At 18.7% G+C, this 11,847-nt stretch overlaps 1 protein-coding gene across 1 annotated transcript; it reads left to right on the top strand.

Annotated features, from left to right (window-relative positions):
- Positions 1-9,859: 9,859 nt before the first annotated feature.
- Positions 9,860-10,879, top strand: MKS88_000391 (uncharacterized protein; the record flags this gene model as incomplete). The annotated part of the gene is made up of 2 exons (XM_067214918.1): positions 9,860-9,946; positions 10,079-10,879. 2 exons carry the CDS (start codon positions 9,860-9,862, stop codon positions 10,877-10,879), a joined length of 888 nt encoding a protein of 295 aa, XP_067075631.1.
- Between the last annotated feature and the right edge of the window lie 968 nt (positions 10,880-11,847).

The following is an 11,847-nucleotide window of genomic DNA, read 5'->3' as shown; positions in this document are numbered from 1 at the left end:
ATGAATTAGATATTATTTTATATCTATATAATTCATTTTTTAAATAAAATAAAAGTAAATAATATATATATATTTTTTTTTTGATAGACAATTCATAAATACAAATTATTATTTTTCGTTGTTAGGTAAGGTTTATGTAGAGGTAATTAATAATTTACTATATTCATTTGTTCATGTTCTAACTGAATAGATGTAATATTTATGGTTTTACAAGCAAACATATTAATAATAATTTAATTTTTTATCTTTGTTTTTTTATCTATTCAAATGAAGATGTAACATAAATATATGTTTTAGTTATACATATACCTAGTATATCTCATCGTTTTATAAATTTAATAATGCATGAATGCTTTTTCTTTGTATTAGTATACTAATTCAGTCGAAAAAAGAAGACCAATACATATAGACAAACTTATATGATGAAAGTAAAAAATATTGCTATTAAAAATTTTTAATAAAAATTTTTCATATATTTTTTGGTTTTTTAATATTATATATTAATTTATATTATAAAAATATTTTTTTTATGTACGTAAAATAGATGTGCGTATACGTGTATATAGAATAATTACATTACTATATTATATTTATACATTTTTTTTTTTTTTTACATTTCCAATTCTAATTAATAAAAATAATATATTGTAAAAGAGCTAATTATATCAAAACTGGTATTTTTTCAATTATAATATATATAAATGCTAAAGATATCTAAATATGTGTTCATCTGACATTCAGAAAGATTTTTAATAATATATAAGCTATTATATTTTGGGGATTTCATATATATTATATTGAAACTCTTGATATTTTAATATTTATGTTGTTCTTATTAAGATAAAATGTACTTTTGTAAAGGAATTTTTTTTTATCTTTTTAACTGTTTGCTCATATAATAATGTTTGTAGTATATATTTGAAACATTGAAAAAATTTCTCATGTAATATGCACTTATTTCATAAAATGATAGTTTCATGTGCGAAATTAAACTTTAGTTACATAATAAATCTATGTACGTTAATTAGAGGTGGATATGATATTTTAATAAAGGTAAATACATAAAGATATTTAAAATATTATGTATTTTTATTATATAATAATTATTATAAAATGCATGATGAAACAAATGTATTAGAGAGGATATATACAAAGTCATTTTTTTCTAAAACTTTTATACATTTATTTCTGTTTAATTAATATGTAATGTTTTAAATATAGTTAAAATATTATTATGTGCACAATAATTAATCAAGTAATGTAATATTATTTTTGATTATTACTATAAGACAAGCATTAATTTTTAGTTATATGGAAGATAAAAATATAATTATTTTTGTATGATATGAATATGGAAAAAGGTTAATAAATATATATAGCGCACTTTTGTTGGATAAAATATATTAATATGATATATAATTGTTATAAATACATTTGTAATGTTTCTCAATTTACGTAATATTATATCTTATATATTAAAAATTATTATTATATTTAAAAGAGAACAATTGAAATAAACTGAAGAAAATATATTAAATATATTAATTAAAATAAAAAAAATGGAATTAATTAAAATTTTCTTGTTTTTAATTAGTAAAAAAATATAATTTGTAGAAATAAATATATAAATAAAAAAATAACATATGTTTAGTAGATAAAGTGTTATATGGTAATTTAATTCCTCTCATAATTTAATGTATACGTAAATGTTATTTCATATGGTATAATATGGTGACATATATATAAAATATTGTAATATAATATTTAAAATAATTATTAATAAATTAAAATAATAAAAATTTTTGAACTTGATAAAATAATTAACTATTATAAAATATAAGAAAATAAGGAAATCCTTTTTGTAATTGTTACAATGTTAATATCTATAGTTCCTTTTTTTATTTATAATGGTATATTTTAGAGTAGGTAAAGCTATAAGTAGGAAGAAAAAAATATTTATCCTTATTACTTTTATTATTTATAGAGTAATAATTTATTACCAACATTGTATAGGTTCTTGTTTGTCACTAATATCTTCCTAAGTTTGGTTTATTCTTTTTTTTGTTTATTTCAGTATTTGATTAAATTTTTATTATACAAATTTGTTCATGTATATCTACATTCCATATTCATATTTTATTATTCTTCTCTCTTTTTCTTAATTTTTTATAAGTATTTCCATGTACATATGAGTAACTAAATATATATTACTTATGTATATATATTTTTAAAACGTTCTTCACTTTTTTTATCTCTCCCTTTTATCTATTTTTTGATTTCCCTGTTTTACTTCACCTTTTTGCATCGTTTTTTTATTGAAATTAATATGAGAAAAAATATAATTAAAAAAAATGAAATTATTGAATGTTTTTTAATGAACTTGTATAGCAATTATTATAAAAATGAAAAATTATAATTCCGATTGTGACATTGAAAAATCGTTGAAGTGTTAAATGAGTGTCGAGATGTTGTAATATATGTAAATATAATTCTATAATTTAAGTCACTTTCCGTTTTTAGTATACTACGTATCGTGCTATTAATTTGTATATTGCATGAAAACATTTTAGTAAAATAAATAATGAAGAATATGGAGTACTAATAATATGTACATTATAAGAATAGTAATATGCATATAATAAAAAAAGGACTTCCCTTTTTTTGGTTACATTATTTTGTATTAGGAGAGCTGAATATTTCTAAAAGAAGGTTTATCTGAAAAAGATAGAATGAGAAGTAGTAAAATGGTAGATGAGTATATATACGAAAGTAAGACAAGAATAAATGAAAACGGGAAACATAAAAAAAAAAATTATATAACATAATATATAATTAAGCATGAAAACAAATATATTAGTGTACTGTATATTTTAATATCTCTTTTTTTTTTTTTCCTTGTTCTCATTGGTGAGTGAACAACTAGAAAGATATTCTTCCAAAAAAGGGAAACGGATAACAATATAAATGGTTAATGCAAAAGAAAAATGAAAAAAAAAACATATGGAATGGTAACTGTTTAAAACATATTCTTATTTATTTTTTGTTCTCTTAGTTCGTGTGCAAAGATAAAAAACTAAGAAAATAAATTCGTTAATTATGTATTCCATATAAATTTGGGATAATAAGTGATATTATTTATTTATTTAGAAAACTTTTTATCTATCATATGTGTTGCTATATTGTATACATCTATGTACACATAAGTATGTGTATGTGAATGCATGAAGCCGATAGAATTATGTGTCCATTCATGCGTTCTCACATAATGTACCTTACTAAATTTCATAAAATGCATATTTATTTTTATACATATTAAAATACTTTGAATAATTTAATCATATTTTTAAAGGTCTTTATGGAAGCCTTTACATCTGGAGAGAGTGCATATGATAAATTTTGAACAAATAAGAGAAATTAAATTAATTTTATGTCATTCTTTACCTTTCTGTATTTACGATATCATTTCATCAGTTTCTTATTATAATTAAAATTTATGCACATATATGTAAAAGTTTTTTATGTTATTGTCTCCATCATAAGAATACTCTTACAAAGACTTTAATGCGTACATAGATCAATTATAACAAAATAAATCATATATTATATTATCTAGTGGAAAGTAATTTTATATATAAAAATAACTGAAATATTTTGAGTACGTAATTGTATGAATGCCATTTTATATACATATGATAGCGCTACTCATTTATAAATTTTTTTATGCATGTAAAATTCATGTGTATGTGTATAATTTTTCTTTTTTTTTCGTGATCTTTCATTCCTTTTATTTGTTAGAATATTCGCATTAAAAAATACTAAATTCGCGTACATGCTTATGTGTATACAAACATTTACATATAGGCATTTAGTTAAAGGAATCTTCTTGTGTTACCATCTTATGCATCAACACTGTAGATGTGCATATAATAAAAGTTTATATATATAAGATACATGATGAAAATGTTAAAATTCTGATACATATCTAGGAAGACTATGATCAATGTATAATGATCTCTGAAATAGTTATTTTTCTTAAGATATTAATAAAGAAAAGGAGTATGAACAAAAATATAAGCCACCTAAAGAGGACGGAGATTAAATTAATTATTTGTGCAGTATACTGTTTTAACTATGCACCATATTATATTACGTCAAAATTGCAATCGTACTTTTTATTAACTTTATCAAGTATTACTTTACTGGGTCTTAACTCATTTATTCATTCTATACATTAAGAAAAATAAAACACTATTTTAATAGAAATGTATAACGTGAAAAAGCACAAAGAGAAAAAATAAAAGATATTAATGCGTTGCTGTGCTATAGGACAAAGTTTATGAATACACATATATATACAGGTAAGGCATACTTATGAGTACATACACATTTTTCTGTTACTCACCACGCATAAACAAGCATGTAAGGATATATATCCACGTACTAATGAAATTGATGCACAAACAATATGAATATGCATATTTTGCATATAAAGTATTAATTCATTTGTAAATAAAAAAAAAAAATTATACCATATTTTTTGTTATTTTTTTTTTTATTTAAACATAATAATAATTAATATATGTAAACTTATTTGTAATATGAAACTATTATATATGGTTTACAAGAATAAATTAATTAGAATAAATATGTCAGTAAAATTTTAGTCTAAAGTGAAAGACACTTTGATAAAGCTCCTAAATATCCTCAATTTAATGATAATATTAACATATTTATGCTTTTGTTAACATATTTCAATAGCGCTCATAATAGTATTAGTATTATAGAAGAAATTTAATAGTTCTATAATAATGATGGTTGTAAAAATATTACTTAATAAAGCAATAGGTAAATAATAATTTCATTGGAAATATGAATAATACACGTTAATTAATTTTAAAAAAAAAATTAAAATAAAAAAGTAGTATAACTCATTATTATTATTATAACTGTAAGAACAAATTAAAAGAGACTTAATCTAAAATTGAAAAAAATATATTTATTAGAAATGAATATTACCAGAGATTTTGTATCTACAATATTTTAAGAGATATTTAAGGGATTACTACAAATATATATGTATGAATTAACAGGTATGAGTATATAAAATAAATATATATACTTAGTAATGTTATTTGTTGATATTGCATTCACTCATTTGGGACTTGGTTAAATATTTCAAGAAAAATAAAAATTATTTATAGTTCATTTTTTCATTTTACTGAATATGCATAATTAATTTAAATTTGCATGAATATTTTTAAAAATTATAACATGAATAAATAAATATAGGAAAAAGTTAATTATCTAATAATTACCAGCTAAATTAATTATGCCAAATTTTAGAAAATAATATATAATTATAATCTAGTATGTTTATATAATTTTTATCATTATGTGTTCTTAATAATATATGATATTATTTCCTAAGTTGCGCTCTTATAGTTTTTTATATAAAAATAAATTTTAAATTTATACATAATAATTAAAATGCAAATAAAAAAAACATTTAAAGATCTAAGATCCAGAAGATTTTTAACTATGTTTATATGTATATATATAATATATATGTATGAAAACTTCGAATAAGAAAATTATTATTTTATTCTTGAGCTATTCTATAAGGTAATATATATTTTATAACCTAATTTTAAAGATTTTTTATATTCTCTTTTAATTATTTTTTAGAAAAGTAATTTGATTATACAAATTAATATCGATAAATTATTATACAATTGAAATAGTATAGCTATTATTTTATATTTTTGTAATTGTCTACATTCACTATATTGAAAAAACATTATGGAATATAAATATTTATTCTTTGTAGCTGTATTTAAAAAAATATATAGTTTATTTTATTTTTCTAAATTACAAGAAAGTTGTAATATACTACACGTTGTTTTGTAATATTTATTTATACATCAATAAAAAATATACGCACTTATCTCTTCATTTATAATATCAAATAGAAAAATAACGCATTAAATATTTTTTCAAATTTTTTTTATATTTTATTATATATATTGTTCTGTATTTCCCGAAGATATTAGTTTCTTTTGAAATTTTTTTTTAGTACATTCCTTTTTACATATTTTTTTTTAATTTATCATATTATAATTTTTCTATAACTTACAAATTTATATGTTAAACCAAAAAAAAAAAAAGAAATTAGAAATTATTTAATTCTTAAATTTAATTAATTTATTTTTAGACATAATGCACATACTGTATTATTTCAAGTTATATGAAGTAATAGTATTAAACATTTAATAATATTATACGTATATATAAAAAAGTTAAATTGGATAGTACTTTTTGACGTATAAGTATTTTGCACACTAATTATTTACTAAAGAGGAATATCCAAAATATTCTTGTATAAATGTTCTTTATGTTCTAAGTATATGGAATATATTAGATTATAACTTGTTCTAGAAAAAAAAATTTCTTTTATTATAAATTTTTTTTTCGTACCATGGATATTATTATATTCTATAATATAATTTATGTTTTTTAATTATATAATAGTATTTATAGGTATAACATCTACAAATAATTAAGCTTATTATTAGTAATCTGACAAAAAAATTAATAGCTATATTCATAATATATGCCTGTGTAACAGGTCTCAAAATATATATATTTTTTTTATTCTAATTTTAAAATAAAATGGTTATTCTTAATGGAAAAGTTATTTTGCTTTTTTGAAAAGCACTGATAACTAAAATTCAGAATTGTGCTCTTATATTACTAATGTATATATATATATATTAAGGATTTATTAAAATAATTATTATTAAAAAAAAATATATTTTGATATTTCTTTTTTGATAATAAACTTTATTGCAAAATTTTTCAAAATTATTTTTAAAGTATTCTTTTTTTATTTCTACTTTTAATTGTATTATACTAATACAAATTAGCACCTTTTTTAAAAATAATATAGCAGCGAGAATAAATTTACCTTTTTGTCGAAGTCATGTTAATTTACAGTGAATTTTTTAGTTACTTTTATATATATTATAAAATTCATTAGTTCATACATAAATTAAAAAATGACATTTTTTTAGCTAAAATAATTTTTCTTGTACTTTTTATATGGATATTTTATAATTTCAGTAATGTGTTACAATAACATGGGAGAAAATTTGATGTGTATTTATTTGTTCTTCATGTTATATAAAAATTTATATCTATTTATGTGGAAAATTCATTTGAGTAAGCATGTTTAGTATATTATAAATAATGAAAACTTTTTATTTTCGTTCTAGTGTACCTTTAAAGAATTATTAGTTTGTTAGAACCATACACTTGGAATATTAGATAGAAGAGCTTATATATTATTATCAGAAAATAAGAAGGGAACAAATAATATACGATTTATGATATGTTATTTGAAAATGGATATGATGTTTAAATAGATGACTGTTATAATGTCGATAAAGAATATGATAAAAAGTTTTAGTATATAGATAAAATAATTCAAAAGCTGTAATCAGTAAATTTATTAAGATATCGACTAATGTTTTATATAATCCTTTTTCCGTGATACATATATTTATTGTTAAAAAACTATTATATGTGTGTCTCATTTCTATGTGTATGAAAATAAATTGTACTAATACTTCTAAAAGATAGAAGTTTAGAATATTACTTATTTATAAGTACTGTTCTATAATTGGCTGCGTAGAAATATTTTCCATTAATGTACATTTATTACTTTTTTTATTTCATATCCTATTAGAAAATTTATTATAAATTAGAGAAAGAATACTAATACGATTATATAATTATGTGAAAGGGTGTAAATCTGTATTATTGTTAGTTATTTAATTATATATTTTAGTGATTATTTATATGCTGTTAAAAAACATAGAACTATATATGCCAATAAAGTAGAAGGAAATAAAGTTAAATACAGATTAAAATTAATATAGAGTTATCATATATAATATTCGTTATGTATCTAATAAATATTTTTTTTATTCTTAATGGAATTGTTCTTAAAAAAAATTATTCCTTTTATACTTATAAATTTTTTTTTACGCAACCTAGATAGTATAAAAAGCTTTATTCATACAAAAAATTAAAAAGAAATATATATAATATTTTTAACAGTTATCTTGTTTCTATATTTTATTTAGTATTAAAATTAATTGTTTTGAAATAGTTTAATATTTTGACTTAATATATAAATATATATAATATATTTTTCTTGATTTATAAAAATGTGATATGTTCATTACTATATATTATATATAAAAATATGTGAAATATATTTAAAAATTATATGTGCAAATGTTTTAACTAGAACTGTATTATAATAAATATGTGATTGATTAATTTAATATATAAAATCGCAATTAATATAACGTCGCTCAAATAATGAAATAATTTTTTTTCATCTAATTATTGTAAGTGATCGTTTAAATTATCATTATAAACATTTTATCATATCTGACTTTAAATATTAATGTATTACATCGTTTTTCAATTTATTAAATTTAAATTATTAGTTTTTTTGTAGTGGTATATATTTTTTATTTAAAATAAACACGACAAAACAGCTTTTTAATAAACATATTATAAGATATAAATTTTTCATAAATTATTTGACGTAAAAATATTTTTATAAGATTGTTATATATTTCTTATAATTCAAGAATGAAATTATAAATGAACAATAGTATAATTCTCTTTTAAAAAACAAAATATTAATAAAACCTAATGAATTTAAGAATTTGTGAAACTTTATATTTAAATAAGGAACTTAATGTACATATTTCATTTTACTTTTTACTTACGTAATTGTTGAAGTCAATTCTTTATTATATAAAATATTGTTGATAAAATATGTGCATAAAAACAAATTATATTCATTCTTCGCTTTAATCTAATTAAAGTACATTATTTTGGAAGGATTACTCATATGTTAAAATAAATGTTACAAACATTATTCTATATATTACTTATTACATTTGTAATACATGTCTTTTAAATATACATATTAAATGACTAATGATAAATAAAAGTCTATGATTTTAAAAACTTTTAATTTATGCAAGATGGCATAGAATATATATAATTAAATAATATATCCTTCAAAATTTATGTCACAAAAATAAAAGTTCAATATATATTTACATTGAAATATATACTTTTATAATATATTATTTGAATTTTTATAAATATTATTTTGTGTATATAATATAAGTTATAAATATTGCATAAGTTTATGTAGTGTCTAATGGTAATACTATAGCTAATATAAAGTATAATGTAGCGCAAATTATTTTTTACTTAATATATAATTACTGTTATAATACTGGTATAAAAATTTATATTAATTTAGGAATAACCTCTTATTTCCAAATATAATTTTAACAAAAATTGTATAATTCATAGGAAAGAATTATTGAAAATAGTGAAGCTTTTTTTAAAATATAGAAAAATGTAATATCTATATTCTCTACATTCTGTATTCTATATATACTTAATGTTTCTAAATGTTAAAGAATCATATATATATTTTTTTATTTTATATTGAAAGGAACTAAAAGAAAACTATTTAATTACTTTGTTAAATAAATAATTTATATATTTTAAATATTTATTAATGAATTTACCTCATATTATTTTAATTAAATTTATTTCATTATAAGTAATATTAAGAAAAAAATTTATAGTTTATTTTTAAAGTTAATTTTCTTTCTTTCGTAAAAAATTTAAAGTTATATACTTAGTAAGTTTTTATGAAAAAATAAAAAATAATAAAATAATATTTTTGTCCTCTATAATTAAAGGAATACTATATTATTATATTGTTGTTAGGAATATTACAGTTTTAAATATCTATATTATGGAAAATAAGATTAATATTTCATTATTCAATAAAATTACTATTTTTTTCTTTTTATGTTGGATATGCCATTTTTACATTTATAAGGTATAATAATATTATTTAGTGATATTCATATTATTCCTATATTTCGTGCTCTATTTTTATTAATACTGTTTTTCTACCATTAGATATTTTATTATATAATATAAATAATATTTACATTGTTTTGTTTTTAAGAGTACGATTAAGAAATCTTTAGAAGAAAACTGCAATGATTGTAGAAATTGTTATGAAAGAAATTATCGTTTACTAGCACAATACAAGAAGGATTATTCAAGTGCTTTATGTTTAAAAGAGGAAATGCCAATGAATGGATTTCCTAAAAAAAAGGATACAATTAATGAGAAGAATATTTCAGAAAAAAAGAAACAACCAAATAAATTTCCTTTAGAATTTGCAGGAGGTCTTAGACAAGCATTAAAGGATAAAAGTTGTACATTTGAAACAAAAAAATATTCCCATTTAGAAAAAAAAATATTCAAGGAACTTGATTACACGGATTTTCTTAAAAATAACAAGACAATTAGTACAAAGGTTTACAAAAAAATAATAAGCAAAAAATACGGATTACGAATTGTTTTACCTGTATTATTTTTCTTGTTTTTATTAATAATATTTATACTAGAATGTGCAATGGGATCTTTAGGAAAAACTAGTTTATTGTATGTACTGGGTTTAAACAATAAATATTTAACATCTTTGTCCACAGAAGAACCATGGACATTAATTATAGAATTGATGAAAAAGTTAGGAGGATTCTTTAAACACAGTACACCAAGTGCATCTGGAGCATCTAGGGTATGTCAACTGTGTGAAACTGCAAAAGAAGTTAGTGATATCTGTATTTTAGGACAATTTTTTCGTATTCTAATATATTTTTTACCTTTTATTATATTAAGTATAACTCTAATATCAGGAATAATTTTTTACCATAAAAAAGTTAAAAAATATGAAAAAATAAAATTCAGTAAAAGGTAAGTTACCTAACAAGAAATATTTTTTTTTGTAGAGATATCTTGAATATGAGATAATACTAGTAATATTTATAGTCATGCGCTCAATAAACATGATAATAACTGCTTAAAATTTTATAAGCACCATAAATAAACTTGTTTCTTTTGATATACAACAGTAAATGCATATGTTCTTTGATTTTTGTGAATTATAAGTTTTAATGTTATTCAATTCTTATTATAAATTTTTTTTTCAGCTTAATTGAATATTATTCTTTAATATGTATAATTTTATATTTCAAGAATCTGTTATGAAAGAAAAATATTTTTACGTTAAAATTAACATATAATATCGCAGTAGGTATAATTTTGTTAATAAGCGTTGCTAGTTTATATTTTGTCTGTAAAGAATATAGATTTATATTTTATAAATTCTTTGTGTTTTAAAAGGATTATATGTTTTAGTAATTAGAGAATTCTATAATTACATTAAACTGCAAATAATTGTGTTTTTTATTTTGGTGTTTTATATATAGAAGTTAACACATTCTTTTGCGATGATATATATATGTTAATTTTATCAACAAATGAACTTAATATTTATATTATAAAATATGCATTATGAGACAAATTTTATAGAACTATTTTTTAGTAGTTTTTATTATCAAAGGATTAGTACTTTTTTCATGATTTAAATATGATATTCTAAGTATATAATAAAATATAATATTTATTAAATATTATTTATTTATAATTGTTTAAAAACTTTTTTTCTAAACATTAAAAATTAAATTAAGAGTTCAAAATATTTAAATTTTTATTATTCCTTGCATATGTAGTTTTAATACAATTTTTTAAAATTAATTAAATATTTATTATATTAAAAATATATAAATGAATATACCATATATATTTTTATTTTTTCCTTGGTTAAAGTATTAAATTAATAAAATATGGTTAATAATATTATAATAGATAATATGTTAAATTTGT

This window comes from Plasmodium brasilianum, chromosome 1 (assembly GCF_023973825.1).
Source record: "Plasmodium brasilianum strain Bolivian I chromosome 1, whole genome shotgun sequence".
In the NCBI taxonomy this organism is placed as follows: Eukaryota; Apicomplexa; class Aconoidasida; order Haemosporida; family Plasmodiidae; genus Plasmodium; species Plasmodium brasilianum.
Note: the sequence above shows the minus strand (reverse complement) of the source record. Positions and strands in the feature narration are given on the sequence as shown.